General features: G+C 47.2%; 1 protein-coding gene across 8 annotated transcripts in view; it reads right to left on the reverse strand.

Moving 5' to 3' along the window:
• Positions 1 to 4,127: 4,127 nt before the first annotated feature.
• GGTA1 (glycoprotein alpha-galactosyltransferase 1 (inactive)) overlaps positions 4,128 to 25,904 on the reverse strand; it is a 54,478-nt gene continuing 32,701 nt past the window's right edge. For 6 of the 8 annotated variants that reach the window (XM_028107952.2, XM_028107950.2, XM_028107951.2 and 3 more), the window contains 7 exons: positions 24,247 to 24,335; positions 19,831 to 19,866; positions 18,499 to 18,552; positions 17,952 to 18,017; positions 17,282 to 17,380; positions 10,463 to 10,600; positions 4,128 to 6,710 (listed from right to left, as the gene is read on the reverse strand). In XM_028107952.2, the coding sequence (XP_027963753.1) occupies positions 6,017 to 6,710; positions 10,463 to 10,600; positions 17,282 to 17,380; positions 17,952 to 18,017; positions 18,499 to 18,552; positions 19,831 to 19,866; positions 24,247 to 24,326 (1,167 nt within the window). In that variant the 5' untranslated portion in view covers positions 24,327 to 24,335 and the 3' untranslated portion in view covers positions 4,128 to 6,016. The remainder of the gene's footprint in view (positions 6,711 to 10,462; positions 10,601 to 17,281; positions 17,381 to 17,951; positions 18,018 to 18,498; positions 18,553 to 19,830; positions 19,867 to 24,246; positions 24,336 to 25,904) is intronic. The other 2 variants (XM_088019271.1, XM_088019273.1) reach the window with 1 other exon arrangement.

Here is a 25,904-nt window from a genome sequence, read left to right on the forward strand (position 1 = left end):
CCGCATCAGGCTCTCTGCTCCGTGGGAAGCCTGCTTCTCCCTCTCCCACTCCCCCCGCTTGTGTTCCCTCTCTCGCTGTGTCTCTGTCAAATAAATAAATACAATCTTTAAAAAAAAGAAAAGAAAAGAAAAGAAAAGAAACCCTGAGTCTAGAAATAGTTGGGGCTGAGCCATATTGACAGACCCCTAGGGAAAGTTCACAATTTTTAGCTGTTGAAGCCCTTAGAACTTCCCTGGCTCTTGCTCATGGCCTGGCTATAGTGATGTGCTGGAAAATTTTTACACAACAAACTCCTAAAAAAGAAAAATGGAAAAGGAAAGGGAAAAGAGCCCTGATTTCCAGGGTTTGCTGATTCCCATGGTGTCAGTACTCCCAGTGTGGCCCATATCAAGCTACCACAGTGAAGTCCCTGCACAGGGAGTTGGGAAACAAGCAGGCATAAACCAGCTTCAGTAGACTACTGTCTGGTTATCAACTCTCTCTTGTATTCAGTGGAACTTTCCCTACCAAAAAATAGCCTCCTAAAAATCTCCCTTTCAGATTTAGACAGCTTAAGGGGGATGCCTGTTCCTTACAATCAAAATATTTTTTTAAAGATTTTATTTATTTATTTGAGAGAGAGCATGCGCATTAGCAGGAGGGGGTGGGGGCAGAGGCAGAAGGACAAGCAGACTCCCTGCTGAGCACAGAGCCTGATACAGGGGTTGACCCCAGGACCCCAAGATAATGACCTGAGCCTAAATCAGAAACCCAACCAACTGAGCCACCCTGGCACCCCAGCAATGAAAATATTTGTAACTAAAATACCTAGCTAGCATAACCACGTTTTATTCTGAACAGTTACAGTCACCTCGCTAAAAGTATGTTCTAACTTTGGCTGATTTTTCACAGCCACATTCTTTAGATATTTATAGCTATTTGCATTTATTCATATCTATTTCTATAAATGTGTGGTCTTTACCAGATCCAGAGAGGAATGTTTTTAATCACTGCAGTTGCTTTGGAGAAGTATAATCTTTGGAAATCCCTGCCCTCTAGTGTCCAGTATAGGGAACTGCTTCTGTTTTAGCTGTGAATGTTCCAGGAGTAAGAGGTGAGTTTAAGGCTCTTGACACCCATCAGGGACTCTCCCTAGGGGATAGGCCACTGGGTATTATACATGTTGACTCCCCAGTGTTTCTTCCTTAATGAAGTCCAAAGGAACTTTACACCACGGTTTCTCAACCTCATCACTATTGACATTTTGAGCCAGATCGTTATTGCGGGGGCTGTCCTGTGCGTTGTAGGACATTTAGCTGCATCCCCGGCCTCTACCCACTAGATGTGAGTAGCATTCCCCGCCCCCCAGCTGTGACAGCCAACAATATCTTCAGACATTGCCAAATGTCCCTGGGGTCAGGGCGGGCGGGGGGGGGGGGTGTGGTGCAAAGTCATCCTGGTTGAGAACCACTGCTCCACACTGATGAAGCCAATTGGTCCCTGCATCACTGACCTTAAGCAGCACTGAACCCAGGAGATTATGGCACCAGGTTAGAGCCCGAAGCCCCGGCTACAATTCCTGAGTCCTCATGCTATGTACTACACACAGGAGGAAATATTCCAAGGGCCAGATATGAAAGTATCCGCTCTGTGGTAGGACATAGAGTCCACAATCGAAATTTAATGAAAAACAATTACTTCTTATTAAGTATGGTGGGAGTGGATGTGATCATTCATTCATTCATTCATTCAGTAGGTATGAGCTAAGCAGTGCCTCTGAGTTGTAGTGGGGGGCTGGGACTGATGCAAAGGCAGACTGTGGACCTGCCTTTCAGGAACAATTCTAGAAGGGTTCAATGGGGATATTTTTCAGTTATAAGAGAAAGCCCATTTCCAACTGACTTAATAATGTGACTCATACATTTGAAAAGCCCACAGGCAGTGCAGGCTTCAGTGACTCAGGCTTGTCATCAAGAACAGTATTTCCTTCAGCATCCTTGTTCCATCCTAAGGCTGACCTTCCCGTGGTCAAGCTCCTAATACTACATGCTTCCTCATTTCCTGAAAGGACCGGAGATTCACTTTGAGTGGACTAGTTTAGGTCACCTGCCCATCCCCAAATCAATCATTGCCACCAAGGAGATGGAAAGTGTTGATTTGCTTAGTCTGGATCCCTGGGTCCAACCATGTCACCAGTTTCCATGGAAATCACGTAGACTCCATCAAGGAGCCCCGGCATTGCTGTGAGGGGAGAAAGAGAGCTACAAATGGCAGGCAAATGTGGAGTCCTCAAGCAGCCAAAGTACTCACATGGTCTTTTCTGCTTTCCACATGGGCTCTGCCAGCTGATTTCAGCCAGTGCCAAGGCCCCAGCACCATTTGTGTGGGTCTCTGGGAAGGTCTCCCGGCAGCCCTCTGTGCTTTACATCTGCTGCTCCTCGCTCTGAAACCTCCTTCCAGCTCCACTCCTCAGTTACCCCCTTCTCTTCTTCTAAAGCTCAGAGTCAGCCCCTCCGAGGCAGCTTCGTCCTTCCTTCCTCCATGCTTCCCTGGACCCCGTATCGCTCACGTTTCATTTGCCTGCCTCTCCAACATGGCGCTATGATGGCTTTAGACCTGCATTCTGAGAGGTTTTGGTCTACTAAGTTTTCTCTCTTTAGTGCCTAATAGAGGAATTGAGAGCTTTTGGTATTGATTCCTTGGGTGGTCTCAAATTTCTCAAAAACAAGATGACTAAAATGTGTGTGTGTGCATGTATGCACGCTTGCACAGATGTGAAAGAGAGAGTGAGGGAAGCAGACAGGAGCTGTGAAAAGAGCAAAGGATTTAGAATCAGAAAGTCCTGGATGCGAGTTCTAGTCATCACCCTTATAGATCTGAGGCTTTGACCAATGGATCCTCACTTAACCCTGCTTTCCCTCGCCTTAAAAAGTATGCACTGGTATGTTATGTATTCATGCTTTCTATGACCTTTTACGTGTTAGTATGCTATTGTGCCTCTGTTACTCATTTATATAAGGCACATTTAACAAACAGTGCATTTAATAAATACTTATAAGTATTGCCATAACCATGATTCCCTTATTGGTAAATCACATGGTGACTTTGGCTGGGAGACATCAAAGACGCATCATTCCAAGAAGGACAAGAGAAGTTAAGGCCCTTCAGGGCTTAAAGAAACGTGTCCCCTTCCAGCTGCATGTGACCCCCAGATTAGATGTGGAGTGGAAGGTGGAGGCGTGGCTTGTCTCTTTCACCTGCCCCCCCCCCCCGCCGCCCAATCGTGCTGCCTTGACACAACAGCTAGTGTGTGCCCACAGGGCTTGTATCAGCCCTGCATCCACAAAATAAAGATAAGAATGATCACAGTCTTTTATTTTTTTTTTTACATGATCCATTTTAACTAATTTAATGCATTTAGGGCAGGTTTAGTACACAAAAAGTGGGAATTAAAATATTAATTCTTATGGCAAAAATGCCCCTTTACAAGATCCTTCTGTAAAGTTGCATTTTCCTTGATATGAAACATGGCCCTTTCAGATGTATGGTGTCAACACATCTATCCTTGTAGGCTTCTCTGGTTTGAGCTTCAGCTCGGTCATTTTCTAGCCAGGTGGCTAACCTTTCTGAACATCACTTTGCTCATCTATAAAATGAAAATAATTCTAATGAGGGAACGATGCCCTGTTGTGTATCTAGTGCACCGCACTCCATCAGTCTCCTCACCTTTCATCTACTTATTACAAATCTACCCGCCCTGACTTTGCTGGAAGTCCAGCCTTTTCCCAGGGCCCCCTGGGCCACATATATTCCCCAGAGGTCAGAACTAATAAGCCCCAGATGTAGTTATGACACTGTTTTTTTCCCTCTGCCCTCGCGCCCCACCCTAGGCTTCAGGGGCAAGCCTTTTCTTTCTGGTTCCTTCATGGGCAGTTAATTACTTCAATGCACCACTTTGGAAAAGCTCTCCATAAGCATTTGTTGTTTTGAAAGTTTGGGACTTTCAACCATCTTCTCTCTTCATAATAGTGAACACATTTTTAGAAGGACCTCAGGACTTTTTGGAGTCTAAGAATGTAAAATTGTGTAGTGGATGATTCTGAACATCTTTGGGAGGAAGTGCACAATCCATGACCAGACCAGAATCTACTGAGAAAATAATTTATTCAGTTGTGAATCAGGAATTTTATTATTGTTTTTTTTTTAATGTTTAAGAATAACTACTCATGAGATCTTGAGTTTGTTCATTTGGGATTTAAATTTAAACGAATAAAAAGAAATGAAGATTCCCTCAAAAGTAAACATCAACCCTTTCCCCTAATCTTTTAAGATAGATCATTTCTTTGGTGTAGGACTTAAATGCTCAACTGTCTCTACTCCAGAATGGATCCCAGAAAACTTGAATCCTGGAGAGGCAGCATCCTAACTGACATGTGGTCTCCGTTTTCTTTCACGAAGTCCACTTCTTCAGGATTTTTGTTGGTTTGGTTTGGTTTTGCTAGGTTGGGAGATTTTTTTGGCAAGGACTAAAGAGTAGGAGACACAGTGAAATGGTAGGAAAAAATGTGGGTTTCATTTGGATCACATAAGCCCATTGTGCCCACTGTGCAGCCAGGGCAGTGGCTCTTCAAATCCATCACTTAAAAATGGAAACAAAATGACCCAAACTGGAATACAAGCAAAGTATAAATATACCTGCCTATGTAGATGTTGCCTCCCAACTTCCTTGACACTGAATCGCTTAACTTTAAAGAATATGTAGGATTTCCGAGCTTCTCTTAGAGAAGGGAACTGTATGTTAAGATGTTCAGTCATGAGGACTGGATCTCCCATCGCCATCCCTTCTGCTTGTGATATAAAAGCAATTATCCATTTTATTCACCATATCTGGTTGTTACACTGCTTTAGTGCAGATGGGGCAGGGGAAAACGAGAGGGTTTTTCCAATCCGGTCCACTCCTGGATTGTCAGCCCTCCACTTTGGGGCATGATGGGCTGGGGGCCCCTGAGGGTTAGAGCAGGCAGCAGCAGGACACGTTGACGACTGATTGTCATGAAGCCCAGGTTTGGAAAGTGGAACTCCTAGCCAGCCTCTTCAGTCCACCATGGGCCTTTGTCTTCTCTGACACCATCCACTTCCTCCGGCCACAAAACTGAAGACACACAAGCGGCAGAGTCCGGCAGACTAAAAGTGACTTGGGCAAAACAAGAAGCATCTTCCATGCCAGCCCCCACCGCCCTGGTTGTTGTGGGTCTGAGGAGGCCGGAGATCGCCCACATGGCCTCCCACTCAGCACCTGGATCCGTGCTGTGTTTAAGCACCAGCCCCGTACCCTGAGCCCCTCAGGGGTGGCTCCTCTTTTCCCACTCTCTGCCACTTCATGGCAAACTCACTTTCAGTCTTTTGTTTTCACTCCATGCTGAGCCCCCACTGGCTCATTCACATTCCCTGGGACTCCAAACCTTCACCACCATGATGTCCACTGGGGATCTCCACCAATCTTCTGTACAGAAGCCAAATGCCATTTTCCTGATGGGAAAAGAACATGGACAGCCAATGGCCTGAAGCAGTCTGCTACTGAAACCATCCGAGGATTGCCAAGGGGGACTGTGTCCTTACTCAAGAGTTCCGCTGCCAAGCAACTCAGCAAGGACAATGAAGTCAAGGGGATGACCCCCCACAACTGGATCTTGTTGCCAAACACTCCCTTAGCACTCCTTTCTCCAGTACATTATCCGGCACGTGCAGAGTGTTTCTGGCTTTTTCTTTGTGTCAACTTTTTTTATTTTTTATTTTTGGCTCAGTTGATAGTATTTTCCCCAAACCCAAAAAAATAAGAAATCACTGGGAATTTACATCTGATCACCATAGGTTCATTCTCCCATACTGCAAGTTTCGAAGTTATAAGGAAGAAGAGCAAATATTTGCTGTATTGGTGTTTTGTTAGTATTGTTTAAAAGTTAAGTGTTACTCTTCTGAGAAAGTTGCCAGAATCATACTCTCTCAAATTCAGAAACCTACTGGCACAGTTTAAAGTCAGATATTATTTCTAACCAAATTATACTCTTTTGTCTGCCAAGATATCTTGACAGTCTTAATATCTGAAGGCAGGCCTATGTGATAATCCCAGCAGTATTCTGGGGATAAGATTTTAGTGGGTTTGTTGAGAAGGAAATACTTGTTTAGGTGACTTTCATCATGCCACTCAGCTTCTATGTCATTTTTCTTATCCTGAAGGATTCCCTTGAAGCACTCCTGGGTGATGTTTAGGACCTGAGTGGGTGTTCCTCCAAAAATGGCTGCATGGTAATAAAAATCCCCCTGGCCAAATGGAATGTAGGCTGCAGACTCCTTCCGCCTCTCATAGGTAAACTCATTGGGATCTGCCTTGTACCACCAGGCCTGCAGCTGAGCCACTGACTGGCCCAGGGTCTCCACTCCAAAGCTATCTTGGAAGACCTGGTCCACGTCCATGCAGAAGAGGAAGTCCACTTCATGCCGGATGTGGGCCACAATGTGCTCCCCAATGGTCTTCATACGCATCATGCTGACGTCCTGCCACCTCTTCTCAGGCTCGATCTCAAACACTTTGAAGGAACGCAGAGGACCCAGCTCTATCAAGGGCATCCTGGAGACATCGTCCACCATGATATAAAATATGACTCTGTGGCCAACCATGAAGTACCTATTGGCAGATATTAAGAACTCCTCCAAGTAATGCTCGATGTATCTGAAACAAAGAAAAACAGGACAAATGTAACAGCTGGGATTTGTGCGGAAGACTACGTGCTCTTCTAATCATCTTGTCTGTGTTTGACAGCGTAGGGGAGGAACGATTTTCCCCATCCCAGACATGTGTTTTCCACATCTGATAGGGGAACATTCCTGGCTGCTTTCCACCATTCATTCGCTCCACTTTGGGGAGGAGGAGTGACTTACCTGCTGATGTTGGAAGAGCGACAGGACATTTGCAGCCCTGCCCCCACCACTCTCACTCTTGGAAATGGCCACCAGCCAGTTGAAGACAGCCTGTGCTGTCTTGGGGCCTTGAAGTGAGCCTAGTGGAACAGGTCCTACTCTGCGTCTGGAAGCCTGGATACCTAATCTTTCTAATTCCGTGGTTCAATATCAGGAAGCCTAGGGTCTGCAGACAGAAGCCGCATTCTCCAGTACCCTCTTTAACTGCAATGAACATGACATTCACATCATCTACTTTGCTTAGCCCTTTGTCTTATTTATCTGTTGGTTCAGACTCTGGGCAGGCAAAGTGGGTGCTAGATATTTTTCCTTCAGTTTCACTGAGATAATTGACATATAACATCGTGTAAGTTTAAGGTGTACAAAGAGTTGATTTGATACACTTATATATTACAAAATGATTACCACTATAGCATTAGCTAATACCCCCATCATGTCACATAACTACTGTTTCTTTTTTGTGATGAGAACATTTGAGATCTATTCTCTTAACCACTTTCAAGTGTATAATAAGAGTATTATTAACTATAATCACCAGGATATACATTAGATCCCCAGAACTTACTCATCTTATAACTGGAAGTCTGTACCCGCTGACCAACATCAGGGGGCACTAATATTCAGATATACCCAGTGTTGCTGCTGTCCTACCAGATGCAAGGGTGACATGACCCTTGGGTCCTTTGGGGACGTATTAAGCCTAACCACCACTATTCTCATATCCTCTTCTGGGACCCAGGGAATGGGTTGTAGGGCATAGATATCCTTCTATATTACATATTCACCCTGTGAGCCTCCCATTGATTAGCCCAAACACCAATTCATTGTTCAGATGTACCCACTGCACCCCCTCCCTCCCAACAGCTTTCCCCCACTACCAATTTCCAGCATCAGGGTGATACAAGCCGTGCAATCCATGAACCTACACTGACATATCATTATCACTCCACAGTTTACGTTAAGATTCACTCTTGGAGTTGTACATTCTATGGATTTGGACAGATGTGTAGCAATATGTATCTGTCACTATGTATGGTATTATACAGAGTATTTTCACTGCCCTAAAAATCCTGTGTTCTGCCTGTTCATCCATACCTCTCCCCGAACCCCACCCCATCCCTGCTTTTCACTGTCTCCATAGCTTTGCCTTTTCTAGAATGTCACCTAGTTGGAATCATATAGTATGCAGTCTTTTTAGATTGGTTTCTTTCACTAAGTTAACATGCATTTAAGGTTCGTCCACGTCTGCATGGCTTGATAGCGCATTTCTTTTTAGCACTGATAATATTCTAGATGTTATAGTTTATTTATCCACTCACCTACTGAAGGACATCTTGGTTGCTTCCAAGTTTTGGCAGTTATCAGTAAAGCTGGTATAAACATGTGTGTGCAGTTTTTTGTATAGACATAAGTTTTCAACTCCTCTGGCTAATAAATACCAAGGAGTGCAGTTGCTGAATTGCATGGTAAGATTATGTTTAGCTTTGTTAAGAATCTGCCAAACGGTCTTCCAAAATGGCTGTACCATTTTGCATTCCTCCCAGTAATGAAGGAGAGTGCTCATTGCTCCACATCCTCACCAGCATTTGGTATTGGTACTGACAGTGTGTTTTGGATTTGGGCCATGCTAATGGGTGGGTGGTGATAGTTCAGCTATGTATGTCTTCATTCCAAACACATCATGTTGGTGTCTTCTGTAACCCAAGCTGTACGCTCTTGCAAAGCCATGGAGATCAGAGAGAAGGAAGAAGTAGGAGTCAGATGGCTTAACACAACTCATGCAGACCCCAGACTCATGCTTCGCTCAGTGAACGTGGATTGAATTGAATTTGCTAATCATAGCCGCAGCCAGTCAAGATGTTTTGCGAGTCATAGTAACCAGTACTTCGTTGTGCTTTTTGGTTGACTGCTTGGATTTCCTTTCTTTTACTACCAAAATAAAGTGTGCTTTTAATGCTGGCCACTAGAAGGCCAAGAGTTTACAGTACTGATTATTTAAATGGAAAGAAGATATCTGAGCAATATAAACAGGGAGTTCAACATGGCTCTGTGGCTGGTTGCCAGGAAATTCTTGGGCACTCTGGAACTTTTAAGAAAAATCTATTGTGCTCGGAAGCTTGGGAGACAATCCTAGGGCGAGGGAGGGAGCCGAGGGAGGTTTAACATTGTTTGGGGATTAAAACACTGCTGTTGGCTTCCTGCATTGTTATTTTGAAAACAAACCAAACATCACACCTCCTAAGTCCAAATCCACTCGTACAAGGATTTATTGCTGCTGAGTGCACAAACAGTCCTCTCGAGCATCAGAGCGGAGGGCATAGGGCTTTCCCCAGGATAGGTGATTTATAGTTTGGTTCTGCAGATTTGCAGCTGGACGGTGAAGCCATTGTGGAGCCATAGGCGGTATTCTGTTCTTGGGAACACCAACATCGAATCAATCCGTAACATTCATGCCATGGGATTAAGTGAGCTGAGTATTGGCTCCTGGCTCAGAACAGTACAGATTCTCCTGGGGAAAATGTCAAAACTCCAGAGTCACCCTTGTCTATTAGAGATGCCATCTAGGTGACTAACCAGGTCACCATACCTGATTAGTTTGGTAACAGCGATGGCTTCTGGGCTCTGGGCTGGAGGTCTTAGGAGAACCGTCAGATCTTCACAGAGCTCTCCTTTAGGCCCTACGGTGGACAGAGCTGAAGCTCAAATCAACCTGGGCCTTCAACACTCTTCATACAGGCCAATGGATCAACTTTCCATGTGGTTTTCAGGAAAGGAACAGAAGGAAAAGCCCATGGTGGGGGTAGGGACTAGGAAAATTGAACTTTTGCTTTTGTTTTGGGAAAAAAACCCAAAAACTTTCCAAAAGAGCAAAATGGGTTACATTTTAAAACTAATATTATGGCTATTAATTTCAAGTAAGAATGATTGTAGTTTTGGGAGAGGTGTTCTAAACAAGGACATGAAAGCCGAAACAGGAAACTACCCAACTTCTAGAAGGGGAAGTTCTGGCTAGCTGAATCTCTGGAGGCCAAGAAGGACCTGAGGAGCCCATGGAAGACATGGAGAACTGCCATGCTTGGATCAGTTTGGACTGCAAATCCTTCTGTCCTTGGTCCTGGGTCTGAGAGTGTAGGAGGACAAATGATGCACATTTGGGCCAACAGCTACCATTTTTGGAATTTCCAGAGAAAGCCATGGAGGTCAGGAAGGAGGTCATCGTGGGTGTGCTATAGACCCTAGGCTCCGTGGGTGGAGCAGACACTTTTACCTGCAACCTGAGACCCTCACTTTGAGGTGGGAAGGAGTCGACTCACCTACTATTGTTTTGTTCTCAGCCCTTCGGGGTCCTCAGCAGAACGGAGATGGAAACTGTCCTGTTATAACATTCACCTATCTAAGAATTCAGACAAGGCAGGAACAGCTCCATGAGCCCAGGGGGCCCCTCACAAACATCTGACAATGAAACAAGAAAAAGCCGAGGTCGATCTTATTAGGGACACTTACCTTCCAACAGCAAAAACCGTCAAACCCACAGTAATTTTCTGTTTGGCATAGTAATTTTCTAGGATGGTCCTGTTGTAAGTGCCTTCCCACACGACCGGCGCCTTCCATCCGGTCACTGTCAGAACCTCTGGACGTTTCCTGGTGACAAAACATAGGGCCCCATGAGTCAGGACAGCTTTCCTAAGGTGGGGTGGAGACTGTCCAAGGGAACACTGGGGTCAGCTGTGATCTGCTGAGACTGCCCTGGAATCCTGACTTGGCCCCAGGCACTCAGCGGGCTGGCGTGACTGCAGGGGCAGCGTCTTCTGCGTGAGGGACAGGAGGCTCTGGCCAGGGAGCTGTGAGGGCTGCCTTCGGGGCCCTGATGGGGATCTCATCTGTACATGTCCATATCCTCTGACCCTGTTTGCTGCTTTCCTAGTTCCCTTCTTCCTTCCAGATCTCATTCCCTCTGTCCCCAGCCCGTTCCTAAACTGCCAGTGGCATCTGTGGGTTCGATCCCCGCGGGTGCCATCTGAGCCGCAGGAGGCCCTAATCCTTGACTTGGTAGGATGAGAGTGACCTTGGAACCAAAAGACAGAAAGCTATTTTAATTTGCCTTTTGCCAGAAAGGGATTTCTGGGTAAAAACTTGGTTATAGGCCAAAAAGGGGCCCAGACTTCAGAGGGTTCTGGTATTACTCATTTTACAAACAGAGACAGAGTCACCTAGAAAAGCCGGGACTCAGTAGAGGCCAAGGCTGGAACTTGGGGTTCTGGCACAGACCCTCTCCTCAGACCACGCTGTCTCTTTGCTAGGAGCACAAAGGGCAAAGGGGAGGCCTGTTTTCTGCACTCAGAATGTCAAAAGGGACTTGGCAAAGCCAACACAGACACAGGAAGCAACATAAGAGCGACGGCAAACTGACCAACTGCAGAGGGTAGGTGTGGAAAGGCTGCGGAGCAGCTGGGGCCCAGCAGGAGAGGGTGACACAGACTTAGCTCTGACCCCCATTTGCTCAGGAAGTGGCTGTATTTCCCGTGCGGGGAAGCAGACACCGAAACACAGTCATCAGATTCAAACCCTGGCACCAACGGGCCTGTCCCCACGAGGCATCTGTTTGTACTGCACCCACTGGGGGTGGGGGGGGAGACCAAGAGGGCAAAGTCCAGGTGGTCCCCGTTGGGTCCCTGCCGACCGTGTGCATGTGGCCCTGGTGAGGCTGTGGGGAGATGTCAGCAGATAGATAGAGCCAGTGAGAACTGCCCCTAGTCCTACACATCAGTGGAGGGTGGGTTTTCACAAAACTGCCCACGTCCCATCAGCTAAGCTGGGTTTTCCAGCGTGAGGTTGGACAGGGCTGGGTCAACCACCACCTCACCCCAACCCCAGGCCCAGCCTCACCCCAGCCCCAGCTCCAGGCCCAGCCCTGGTCTCAGCTCCAGGCCCAGCCCTGGTCTCAGCCCCAGCCTCACCCCAGCCCCAGCCCCACCCCAGCCCCAGCCCCACCCCAGCCCCAGCCCCAGCTCCAGTCCCAGGCCCAGCCCCAGCCCCAGCCTCACCCCAGCCCCAGCCTCACCCCAGCCCCAGCCCCAGCCTCACCCCAGCCCCAGCCTCACCCCAGCCCCAGCCCCAGCTCCAGTCCCAGGCCCAGCCCCAGCCCCAGCCTTACCCCAGCCCCAGCCTCACCCCAGCCCCAGCCCCAGCTCCAGGCCCAGCCCTGGTCTCAGCCCCAGACTCACCTCAGCCCCAGCTCCAGTCCCAGGCCCAGCCCCAGCCCCAGCCTCACCCCAGCCCCAGCCTCACCCCAGCCCCAGCCTCACCCCAGCCCCAGCCCCAGCCTCACCCCAGCCCCAGATGGAAAAGCGCCTCAGCAGACCCTCATCCCCCTGTCCATCAGTCACCAAGCTCTTCACTCTAATTCTTGAGATGACAGTCCCTCCCGCTCCAGCCTGAGCCCTGCCTTCTGGCCTCCCTCTTTCCGTGGCACAGCTGAGTCTCCCCCAGAGATGAGGCGGGGGAGGCACTCTGAGGCTGCCCTCCTGCCCCCCTCAATCATGAAAGCACCAACCTGTGCCAGGCACCTTCACTACATTTTCTCCTTTAGTCCTGGCAACGGCCCTTCCACATACAATGGCCCTTGCACAGGTAAGCAAGCCAAGGCTCAGACAGACTTGCTGACTTGTCCAGGCCCCCCAGCTGGCTGCTGCTGCTGGTCACTGACATACGAGGAGCACTTCCGCTGAGACCAGGCACCGTGCTAAGGCATCAACCTTTGGAGGTGCTATTTTGATTCCCATCTTATCAATGAGCAGCACAGAGAGGTTAAATAACTTGCCCAAGTTCACACAGCTAGTAAGCGGCAAAGCTGGTGTTTGAACCCAGACGGTCTAACTCCGGAGTCCATGCTCCGAGCCACCACCCGGTATTGCTTCTTATACGGACATTTACTGGCTCTGCCGAGCAAGCTGGGGTCACAACCCACATTCGTCATAATTTCCACCCACCTTAGCTACCCTGGCGTTTTTATCAGTGCAGAATGAGAAATAATGAGCTTTTGTTTTGTTATGTTTTTAGAAGTTTATGTGATGCTTTTAGTCATATAAAACCCCCCGCTTTGTTGAATGACAGGATTTCAAACCACAAGACATCACACACACACAGACACACGGCTTACACATCTATAACCAATGTTTCTGAACTTAAACTCTGCCCTGTGTCACCGCCTCACTCTTTGCTGTCCTTAGTTTTAGCCCACCAGGGATCTTTTAGTAGTTCTGACCCAGCCCGCTACCTAAATCTTGCAACTGTTTATGAGCCGGACGTGTAAGCAAGTAATACTATTAAAAAAAAAACAAAAAAAACAAAACAGGGGTGCCTGTATGGCTCAGTCAGTTAAGCATCCAACTTTTGATTTCTGCTAAGGTCATGATCTCAGTGAGATCAAGCCCTGCTTGAGATTCTCTCTCTCTGACCCCCCCCCAACTCGCTCTCACACTCTCAATAAATAAATAAATAAATAAATAAATAAATAAATAAATAAAATCTTAAAAAAGGAAGGTGCGGGGAAGCGCGTAGCAAGTGTACTTATTTAATACTTAGGATGCACAGGGACCAAGTACTTGACTTTCACTCATTTAATCCTCACATCCACCTCATAAAGTGGGTGCTACCCTCACCCCCATTTTACAAATAAAGGAAGGAGGGGTAAGAGAAAAGTAGAAGTGATCTGCATCTTCAGCCATCTGATTTATAGGAAGGGCCAGACCAGGGCACGCAGTTCCTCACCGCACATTTCCTAAGCCACGCCAGACCCACTGCTGAGCACGGAGACCAGAGAAATGAGACTCCGTCCTACCCCTTGAGAATCTCACACTCCCAACAGGTGGTCAGCCTGCTGCTATACAACAGCACCCCCACTCAGTCCACATCTCCTAGAAAGACTGAGTCGGAAAAAGCAGTGTCCAGTTTGGTCGCTTGGCTGGGAAGTTCCCTCCAAGCAGGAAGGAAAAAAGCAGCAACATTAAAAAGTAATGTTTACCTAAAATGTTCTATTTCCCAGCTGTTAATTATTAAATTGCACTGGCAATTCCAACATGTCGAGGACCCTGCCTAAGAAGCCGGAAGAGAGCTTGAAAACGCAGGCGGTGGGGGGCAGGGGAGGAGGGAGGGTGAGCACCACATCAGTTCCCAGATGAACCTGGGCATCAGGGAGCCTTAGTCGGCAAAACCCACCAACACCACTCCTCCCCAAAAGAAGTGACACAGGGCAGGCCACCCATGTGTCAGAGCTAGTCTTTACTACCGTCAATTGCCAGAGGTATCCAAGATCATAAGGACGGGGCTCTAGAAAGAGGGAAAAGGGCCAGGACAGACTCAGAGCCGCCCCAATGCCTTTCTTCCGAGCACAGCACCCGCTGCGTCACTGTATCTGGCTCCACGATAAGCTTCCCGCGAAACAGACACACACCTACCTAGGCTGGGGGTAGCTTTTTAATTTTACATACTTATTAATCGGTACCTTGTGGTCCCCAGGTGTTGGGTAGAGGAAGTGTTCAAAGTGAGTATTTTAAATATGAATATGATAAAACGTGAATCATGAAGCAGGTCAGAAAAGCTGCTGAGGTGCACACAATGTGCTATTTACTGAACTCCCTCTGAGCGTCAGCACACCAGAGCACGCGTGATCCAGTGAAGAGCGGATGGCGACAGGAACAAGAGTGAGGGCTACGGAAAGAATTCTGGAGGCAGGATTGACAGAGCGCATCCATCAGTGAGACTGTGGGGTGGGTGGGGGGAAAGGATGAACCGGAGAGATAGCCCAGACTCTGGCTTGAGGTGGCGAGTGAGAACAAGGGCAGGGTAGAATGCGGAAATCCAGCTGGGTCATGGAAGACGTGTGTGCAGAGCTATCCAGCAGGCAGTCCGACCCAAGTCGGGGCTCAGGGAACCGTCGGGCTGAAGATGGGAAGGTGGGAGTCATCCCCACACCATGGTGTCTGAGGCCATGGAAATGGATGAGAGCCTCCAGAAACTCTAACATACGGCTGGGAAGTAGGAGAGGCGCTTATGAAGGGGACTGAGAAGGGAGAATGGAGAAGTAGGAGGGAAATCCAGAGGATGTTTTGTCACAGAAGCTAAGAGATCCTGATGTGGAAATGTGTGCACAATATGCTGTAATATGCTGTAGGTCATTTCCAGGAAGGGATACATTCATTTGTTCATGCAGTCGTTCATCTAATCATTCATTTATGTGGGAAATAGACTTTGGTGCCCTGGGAAGGCTTAAATTTGGTGCCTCTTCAAACTGATATTCTTGACATATCTGCTCGCCATCTGTTTGGAGGAGAAGCTGAATCATGCATGGGGGAGAGCAGAGTCACAGCTGGTGGCCACAATATGTCTCTCCCTTTGTCTCTAGTAACTCAGCCTTCATCCTGCTTCCCAAGTCCCAAGCTTCACCCTATCCCAAGCGAGGACAAATGCCCTTAGGAGGGGACTTGGTGACTATCTCTGGCTCATCTAGCCCACCTAGCCTAGCGGAGGTCCTCCCCTCCCCAACACACACACCTAATGGGCTTAACAAAGCGCCAATGCTTCCATATTTTTGCATTTCCAGTAAGGGTTTAGCATCTCACGAATGGCTACCCTGTTGCCCAGCTCACTGACACACGCATGGGCCAATATTCCCATCCTTCCACACGAGTGTGATCCCCTACCCCCAAACAAAAAGAGAGCTTGCCAGAACATATTGAGTCTTTCCAGAGCTCATACCCCTCCCACTGGAATAGCTTCTCCTGATGCTCCGCCTCTACGGCTCTTCCTGACCCCTCTCAGACTTCCCTCCCTTCACCGGCCTTCTAAATGTGGGTATGATAGGATGTGGCTCTAGTCCTCTGCCTGGGCGGCCCCCTCCAGGCCTACGGGTCCCACTGCACCCACATGGGTACCACACATCTTCCACTGAGTTCACGGGCACTTCCATAGACTGAATGTCTGTCCCCCCGAAATTCATACATTGAAACCCAATCCTGAGTGTGATGATATCTGGAGGTGGGGCCTTTGGGGGCAAGTGCTTAGTTCATGAGGGTGGAGCCCTCATGAATGGGATCAGTGCCCTTTTGAAAGAGCTCCCAGAGAGCCCCCTCTCCCCTTCCGCCCGCCGTGTGGGGACAGATAAGATGGCTGTCTATGACCCAGGAGGTGGGCTCTCACCAATCACCAAAGCTGCTGGTGTTTTGATCTTGGACTTGCCGGCCTCCAGAACTGTGAGAAATAAGTATCTGTTGTTTATAGCAGCCTGAACAGACCAAGACAGGCACTCTGTGAATCTCAGTCCTGATGCCCACTGGGTACCTGAGTCCACAAACATCCCTAGTAGAGCTCATCACCTACCCCCACTCCTAGACCTGGCTGTCTTCCTCCTATCCTGGTCAACGACACCACCACCCACCAGTCTCTCCGGCCTCACGGTCATCGTGGACAGCTCCTGCCTCATTGCTCCCCCCAGCCACGTTGTCTTAAGTCAGATTGACCACACCTCCTTCCCAATTTTGGCAAATACTCCCTGCACATCTTCTGCCCCTAGAAGACTATGAACTTCTTGAATATAACCATATTGTTCGATTTCTCCTATCTCCTGTGCCTAACACGACGTCTAGCACAGTATTTTTGACCACGGCTCACAGTGAGAAACGCATTTTACATCACAACCGAATACATACACGTACATACAGAAACAATAATCCAACCACACAATACTTAACCTTACTTCTCCTTCATGTGATGCCCTCTGACTTTCTATTTGATTTCAATTTTTTTTTAAAGCTCATTTTGACCCATTAAGCTAGTTTCTGAACATATTAATGGACAGTGACTGGTAGTCTGAAAAATACCAGCTGGCTCATCATAGGTATTTGATAAACATTTGTTGTACGATCGCTTAATGAATGTATGCATGGCCTCATGAGATCTTTCATCATCACTGCCAATTTTCAGATGAGTTAGCTGAATCTCAGAATTTTCTTGCTCTGACTCTAGATGCTGCCGCTTTCCACAATACCCCGGGGGCCAGTGAGACCCCTTCCAGCCCCAGTATTTTGTGATACAGCCGCTGTCAGAATCACTGTGTTGTTGCTCAAGCATCTGAGTTGAAACATCCAGACTCTCAGTTTCTCATCTAATCTGCGGTGAAAAGTCTGATGGTTGCTAAGACTCCGTATCCCCAATCAGGAATGTTCTCAATGACACTGTTCCCTCCACAGCCCCCGCCACCCCCGATGGGAGCTAATGGATTTACTGAACCCCGGGGGAGGGGGTGGGGGACGCTTCTTTTCTTACTGTGGGTTAAACCAGTCTGATAGCGGAAGCTCTTCGTTGTTTTCCTCTCCTTGTTCATTTTCATCGTCTATGTCTTCCTCTTCTTGGTAAATGCGGGTCCTACATACAAAGGGAAAGCAAGCTGAGTGAGGCAGGGAGGCCAATCTATGGCACGGGGTCAGCTGGTGACCGTGAACACAGATTCCCAGACGGAGAACGTGTGCAGTGAGGGGTGTCTGGAGAAAGCTTCACGATAACGATACGTTTATTCATAAGCACATAATTTTGGTGAAAAGGCTCAGTGCTCACCTTTCTCGTTTTCCTTTCAGGTCAGCACAGTTAGCAAGTTAGTGACCCAGAACCCTCAGGTTATTTCAGGGGGCCAGGGAACTTGCCGGACTAAGACTAATGAACAGCTAACTGAATTAGCTGCAATCATCTTTCCCACAGCCTAAACTTCAGCCGAAGCCCCACTCACCCCCAAGTTAAATGGAAAAACTAAACCAAACAAAACCCCCAATACATTGAAACTTAAATATCCTAGTCCCAACCATGAAATAGATTCCTTGTATGACTTCAATAGGGCCAGAAAGGCGAGTGATGGAGGTCGTGACCGTGAAACCACTTTATTCGGACTGTCTATAAGCGTTGGGTGGATGAACAAACACAGAGGGTCATCCCATCAACTTACCCGTTGTTAAACCAGCTTGGAAACCACCAGCCCTTCTGAATTCTGCTGTCACCAACTTCTGGGTTTCTAAGAAATGAAAAAGATGACATTTTTAGAAAATGAGGCAGTCCCAAACTGGGGGGCCGGGGGTAGGGGAAGGGAGGGTTTCCAAACTCTTTTTATGGCAGAAAATCACTTAAATTTCTTAAAAAAAAAAAAAAAAAAAAACATGCCAGTTCATAAAACAGACAGAAGTGAAGCTACCCTATACCGGATGGTGTACGGGGATGCTGAATCACTCTACTGTACGCCTGAAACTCATATAACGTTGCATATTAACTAACTGGAATTAAAGTAAAAACTTAAAAAAAAAAAAAAAAAGAAGAAGTGAAGCTGCTCTAGCCAGATGGGGGAAGATGTACCTATCCCTGCCCGGACCTCTCCTCCCTCGGGCAGCCCCTGGCACTCAGCTCATTCAGGGGGCCCTGGCAGGGACAGAGGAAAGAAGAGAGGGTGACAAGGTGAGGAGCACTGATACGTAAGCCTGAGTCAGGGATATGCCACTTACTGGTAGTATGACCGTGATGGGAACTTTTCCCTCTCTGAATCTTGGTTTTCTCCTCTGAAAAGTCAGATATATAATAATGATGGTGACAATCATAATGATAATAAATCTACCATGAAGGTGGCTTTGAAAAGTAAATGAATCAGCATGCATCAGAAAGTTTTATAGAAGTTGAAAATTACGGGAACAAGGTGTAAATCTTAATTAAAAAAAGCATATTTTTCCACAAATGATCTCTTCTGCTAAACTAGAATTCAGGTTGCTACAAAGGTCAGCAGGGACAGCCTCAGGAAATCTGAGGGTCTCTGAACCAGAAGCTCAGGAAACTGCCATCAGAAGCCACCCTCACCACCCACGTGGGGAAATTTCCATCCTCTCTCATTGTGAGTCTCTCCAAGGCGGGGGCTTTCTGGAGGGAGAAGAGCGGGAAGCCAGGGGCTGCAGTGTTCTGTGGTTGGACAAACAAGGTGGTGAGGCATGAACAGGCATAATAATAGGAAGAAACCTATTTTAAAGCCCATCTACTTTCAGGAGGTATTTCAGATGGTTGATAACTTAGGTGTGGTTACTATACACAGGGAGACCACATAAGACTTAAATAAACAAAAGGGAACAAAGAAAAATATTTCTTTAGTCACCCAGGGAGGTGTTTTCATATGATCTTGGTCATTCCAGCTACTCATGAGAATAAAGGTTTTTACCTTTATGTTCATTTCATAGCTGAGAAGTTGGCCACATGGGTTTGGGCAAAGTGCCAAGATCCCACAGAATGTAAGCATAAAAGCCAGGATTTAACACCAGGGAAGGAGTAATATCAGAAATGAAAGCTGAGGAAAGTACAAGCAGTTAGGCGCAAGACCTTACCCTGAGCCTCCTGGCAACCAAGCCAAAGATAGAAAAATGAAGGCTTACATAGTTCTCACCGCCTTTGGTAATAATAACAATAAAGATTAGTTCATCAGGAGACCCTGACTTTTTTTCCTGATCCTCTGTCTCACAGGAACTTCTTGCAGGGGGCTTTATATAACATACACTGGACAGCATAATGGAGAATACCTGTCCTGATTCTTTTCATCAGCAAGGCAGAATGTCCTCGAAAGGATACCACTTAAAGAAACCCTTGATGAGAAGCAAGGGCAAAATATAAGTCACGGTTGGATAAAGACCAGTCTAGGGAAAGGGAAGCAGGTAGTCGAGATCCCTGGGAAACCACCCTTCCCCCGCCGCCCTTGACGGGGCCTCCACCACCCACTGCCATGCTAAAAATAGACTGTAGGGGGTGCCAGACTGGACACGGGAGACATCCCCTAGATCTCTAAAATTCAAAGCACTTACTTTGAGTGATATATCCACAAGAGCGAGCCTTCTGGGCTGAAAGCAAATGAGAAATAAAAACATATCATGTTACTTTTAATTCTGAGAAAGCCATTTTGCAACCATTATCAGCGAAGCCCTGGGCTGAGCTGAAAGCCTGGGTTTTGACTACTCCTAGGTTTCTACTTTCCTTTTGAGATATAGCCCATGGTATCAAGGGACTGGGAATTTTCACATGTAGTCACGTCAGGGTTATTCAGAACAAGAGGTGGGAAAGAGATCACTGGAGAATCTCAAACCTTAATTAAAAAAAAAAAAATTAACAACAGCTCTCCATTGTCTAGGGGTGGTTTCACTGAGGGTGGGGCCCTACAGATGGGTTCCCTTCTACCGCCTACTCAGGGACATCCCAGCTACCCTGCACCCAGGAGTTACCTTCCCATAGAAAACAAAGTGATGGCCGCAGAACCTTCTATAGAGCAGTCTCAGAGGACATTGCTTAAGCTCATGAAGGTGGTGAGATGGTCTGGAGGCATCTACAAGGCTGGGCCAGTGAATATATGACTCCTCCATTGAGCCGTCTCTACTCATTCCGTTGATACTTGCTGAGTATGATTACATGTCAAGGGCCAGGGACACAGTATTAGCAAAGACAGACACAGGTCCTATGTCTGTGTATCTTTGTGGTTCACTCAGTCTAGCAGGGAAGGCAGACCCTATTCCCATAATCACCCAGTGACATGACCTCGAACTCCAAGAAGGGCTATTAAAAAAAAAAAAAAAAAAAAAAAGCAGGCGCCTGGGTGGCTCAGTCGGTTAGGCGACTGCCTTCGGCCCAGGTCATGATCCTGGAGTCCCGGGATCGAGTCCCGCATCGGGCTCCCTGCTCGGCGGGGAGTCTGCTTCTCCGTCTGACCCTCCTCCCTCTCGTGCTCTCTATCTCTCATTCTCTCTCTCTCAAATAAATAAATAAAATCTTAAAAAAAAAAAAGCATAAGTAACTATAAGCACTTAACAGGAAGACCCAGAAGGCTTCCCAGCGACATGACCTCAAACTCCAAGAAGGGCTATTAAAAAAAAAAAAAAAAAAAAAAGCAGAAGTAACTATAAGCACTTAACAGGAAGACCCGGAAGGCTTCCCGGAGGAGAGGGGAATGTTTTAGCTGAGATCTGAAACCGAGGAGGTGGAGGGGAGGAAGCACACTGACTTGAGAGGCATTCTGGGGGGTAAAGTGACAGGACTTGTCATACGGCGTTACTCCTCTGTTCTGTGCAAGGACGCTGTGCCTCCGTGCTAAGCCTTGCTTGGCCCCTTTTCCTCTCTGTGAATAAAGGGAGTACAGCCTGGTAGGAAGAGTTCTAGACTTGAGCTCAGGCACCTCCCCTGCCTCAACCCCTGCCTGGCCCCAGCTCCCTCATCCCTGAAAAACACAAATGACTCACGTTTGTTTCAGACTCTGCCGATGCCCCTTAGCCTCTTATCCACCCCCCGCCCCAGCCTTCTCCCCCTGTTGGGGGTGCACATCTCTTTGTAGGAATAAAATACATGCTCTCTCACGGCCTATGGTTTCTCCTCTGAGCCCAGAACTCATGGACCACACTCTAAAATTTCTTGTTCCTCTACTGATTCTGACAATATTCATAATAGCAAATACTTGGCCAGGCACTGCTCTGAGCAATTGACATATATTAGCTCACCGAACCCTCACAACAACCCGTGAAGTAGGTTCTACTCTTCCTCACCCTACAGAGGTGGAAACTGAGGCATGGAAGCATTAGGTGATTTGCCCAAGGTCATACTGCTAGTGAGGAGCAGAGCCAGTATTTGAACCTGGGGAATCTGATTCCAGATCCTACAAGAGGTGGAAGGGGGAAGGGAATGAGGAGGAGGGCACCCCTCCCTCAGATGGCCACCTGGCACTCAGGGCACCAGTTTCTAAATTCAGCTTTGCCACCTTGTCACCTCTCTTTACTAACCTCTCCTTCTTCCCCTCCTCACCCTCCTCCCTCAGAATCCTTCCACGTCTCAACAGTCCCAGGGATACCCACGCTGCAGGGTGTGACATTTCACACATATTCATCCTTCAAGGCATAGCTCAAAGGTCATCTCTTCTGTGCCTTTCTTGATACAATCCTAGCACAGTGCCTGGCACATAGTAGGTGCTCAATAAACAGCTGCAAATCAATGCAAAAAACTAGATCCCTCTCCAAGCCAAACATAATCTTAGCCTCCTTAACTCTGCCAGTTCCTTTTCTCTACCCTGATATTCTTTCTCTGCTTCTAGCATTGGTTATTTATATGCACGTCTTCCTGCCTCATCTAGATCATAACCCCTTGAGGGTAGGAGTTCTACTTGGCTCACGTTGTATTCCTAATCATTTGATGTGTTCCATTTAGTTATTTTAAAATCCTTTTTAAGCTCAGGCCTGCCCACCTGTCTCAGGTGAGTGCCCTCAGCTCACCTCAAGCCATCACGTGGCCAATTCACGAGGTGGCAAAGGATCTGCTGCCTTTACGCCTCTTGCAGACATTCAGTAGATTCCTCACATTGAAGAATGATGTGCCCGGAGTCTGGGTGCCAAACGATGGCCCCAAGGAGCAGCCAGAACCTGCTCCAGTTACTGTTCAGAGAGTGCCCAGCACTGTAAAATAACCCTTTTTATGGAAGGTCGATGTCAAAATGCACACTTGGGCTTTTGGCTCCCATATTTTAATTTTGCGAACCGCCCCAAATTATGGGAAGTACAACTCTGGCTCAGATTCAAAGCAGCAAGCTTAAACAATCAAGCATTCAGAGCTTGCGGGTTATCTGCACAAGCATCTCAACTCAGGGCAGGGACCTGAAGGAGTACTGGTTCTTCTGTTGGGTGTCTTCCAACTGCTAAAGCTCTTCCTTCTATTTGTCAAAACCCCTGCCCTATTCTGCCCTCTGGAGCAGATGATGATGATGATGACGACGACGATGATGATGATGATGGCAGTTAGCAGTTAGCGAGTGCTTATTAAGTCCCAGGCATTGCCCTAAATGTTTTATATACAGTAACTTATTTAATCCTCCCCACAACGTATCTATGAAACAGGTACTATTATCACCCATTTTTAATGAGAGGGAAACTGAGGAACACAGTCACTGCGAGAGGGAAATTGAGGAACACAGTCACTGAGTAACTTGCCCAAAGTCACAGAGGCGGTAAGTGGTGGCAGAGGACCAGTTCCAGACAGCCTAGCTCCAGATTCCAGACTTTCCTCTACCCTTGAGTACCCAAGGGATGCCAGGCTCCCTGCACTCAACTCTGAATCCTCTCATCTTAGGACTAAGTACCCCCAGTTTCCTCAATTCGAAAGCCATGGGTGTAGACCCCTTGAATTTGATCACACTCTAGCTTGTCTTGATTTTGTGAAAATGAGTTGTTCAGAATGAAACAGAATAATGGTCCAGAAGCCGTGAGATCTATGCTGTACTCTGGGGAATAATAGCTCCCATATTCTGGGGAGTCCTCCTCCTACTGATGTACTTAAAGGCACAGGTCCTTGTTTAGTAGCCAAGATGGTCCTGCTGGCTCATCAAATCTTAGAATTTAAGAATTGAAAGAATTCAAATGTTAATCCAGGCTGTCATCTTTAACTTGGGGGCTACGGAAGCACTCCACCATGAAAATAGTAGTGGTGTCAAGACAGCTCTTCCTGCCCAGAGCTGTATCGTGGACTTTTTGGATCAAGGCTGAGCTGTCCCAGTGCCTCTTAGGTCAAAGGCATCCTGAATTTTTGTAGCTGTTTGCAGAGACTTCTTTCTGTCAGGAGTCTCTCCAGCTGGAACCTCTGAGACACTGTCTTTTCCCAAAGCACAGAAACACATATATTTGCAGTGGATCCACGGATGAATCTGAAAACCCAGGAATGTTTAATTTATTTTGCTTTCCAGAGTTAAAAAGCAAAACAAAACAAAACACCGCCAAGCATTGTAGCCAGGCACAAATGAATCACCAGCCACTCGGAGTGGATTTTACAGCAAAAGTCAACAACTTTGAGTTGCTCCTTTAAACCCTAAAAGTATTTTAGAATTGCAAAATTCAGAGTGGAATTCTCATGGAATTCCTGTCTGAAATCTCTTAAGGTAATTCCCAGAGCTCATCATACAAATCATCTAAAGTCACATTTTGGGTTTAATACGGCCTTGCTGTTTCTGGATATAGCCTACCCAGAACGGCAAGGTTATAAAAATCAGGACATTAGGAACGTAGCAGGAAGGAAGATAATTTAGCCAGAAGGTACTTGGAAATCTAATGATTTTAAATATAGTCCAGGGCTCAGAGACACAGGAAGGGTGGAATCTCCTCTTCATTGTTCTAGTTAATCTCAATTTCAACTTCAACCTGGTGACTTGGCCAGTAACTAGGAGATTCAAGTCAAAGGTGGACACCGCGCTCCCCAATTACCTGTGGATATATTCCCAAAACACAACAATTACAGTGGAGACAACCAGCATTGACAGAATCACTTTTCCTTTGACATTCATTATTTTCTCCTGGGGAAACAAAAAAGGAGAAAGGAAAAAACAGATTAAATAAATTCAACGTGAGATATGGTTTCTAAGCAAGGCTTCCACCCTCTAAGGGGAAACATTTATAAATATTTAACTAGAGCTAAGGAGTGTGTTCTACCTTAAATTGAGCAGGCTTGCAATAGCAAATTAGGCTAACTTAATGAATTGACCTGGCTCCCCGGGGGGGGGAGGATGCTAAGGCCACTTTGGCGCTCAGAGGGGAAATGTATTCACCGACCACAGGGTCCCCCGCGGACTTGGGTGGGCGAGGGCATAGCTATAAATGATTCCCATGGGCTTCAGCTGCCTTCCAACTCAGACTGTGGGTTCGGAACCATCCCTTCCCCAGCTCTGCTGCCTTTGATATATGACCACACGTCCCATCCTCAAAGGGGAAGATGACCCTGGTCCCTTAAAGTCTAGGCTCACCCGCTTCTCAGCCTCACCTAGCCTTTCCCCACCACGCCCATAGGCAATCAATCAATCAGGTAGTCGGCACACAGTAGGTACATAAATATGTCTTGATGGCTGCATGAGTTGTGGTTTGAAGAGGGACAGGGTGCTGGATAGGGAATAACAGGTTAGGAAGTACTTTAATTTGAGTGGTCAGGGAAGGCCTCTCGCTGGGGAGGTGAGAAGAGCTTCCCAAGGGATGAAGACAGGATGCAAAAGGATGAGAAGAAGTACAAGAAAAGTCCTACATTTGGGAGCGAACAGATCTAGATTGGGCCTGTGGCCGCCTCTCATAACGATGAGAAGTCTTCACTCCCAGAGAAGTGTGGATCCGGGGGCCAGCGTGGACGCACACGGAGCTGGGGAGCCCTGACCTTGGCGCAGGTCCTTGGGTCCTCATGCACAGCTCCGAAAACCTCTGAGAACCAAAAGTCTTTTTATAATTCCATTGGCCTCAGGGCCCTGAGAGGAGGCTCTCTACAATCTTTACCCCACTTAGTGAGACTGTTTAAATGTGTCTTTGCATCCACACCGAAGTATTTTATTAAGTGACGCTGCTGCACTGGGGTGTTGCCTGATACGTGATATATTATCCACACCCCAAAATTCTGAATTCCAACATATCTGGCCCTAGGGTTTCACAAAAGGGATTGTGGATCTCTAATTGAATTGGTTTCCTCATCTTTAAAATGCGGATGAAAATGGTGATGACAAGAGACAGTATCCACAAAATGCTTCTCCTTGTGCCTGGCACTGCATAAATGCTCCCCCAAAATGCTAGTTCATAAAATGCGCCATGGGGAGGCTCCAATGAGACAGCACCATGCCCGCCCGCCCGCCCGCCCGCCCGCCCGGTACTTAGCAAGCGCTCAAAACAAATGTGAAGAAAAAGAGTAAGACTGTGTTGTTAAACAACGAAGTGCAAATAAATGCAAATTAGGGACTCTAAAGGTTTCTCCATCTGTTCCCTGCCAAAGCCTGATGGAGAGCTCCTTGGAAGTGGGGTTTCTCTGATCGAGCCCAAGCCCGGGGCCCTGCTACCAACACCCTGTGTGTATGGAGGAGGTGACAACATGGCCACGAGCATCCAGACCTCCA

This window comes from Eumetopias jubatus, unplaced genomic scaffold (genome assembly GCF_037043125.1).
Source record: "Eumetopias jubatus isolate StellerSeaLion01/CBP00866 unplaced genomic scaffold, mEumJub1_p1.0 scaffold_15, whole genome shotgun sequence".
Lineage (NCBI taxonomy): Eukaryota > Metazoa > Chordata > Mammalia > Carnivora > Otariidae > Eumetopias > Eumetopias jubatus.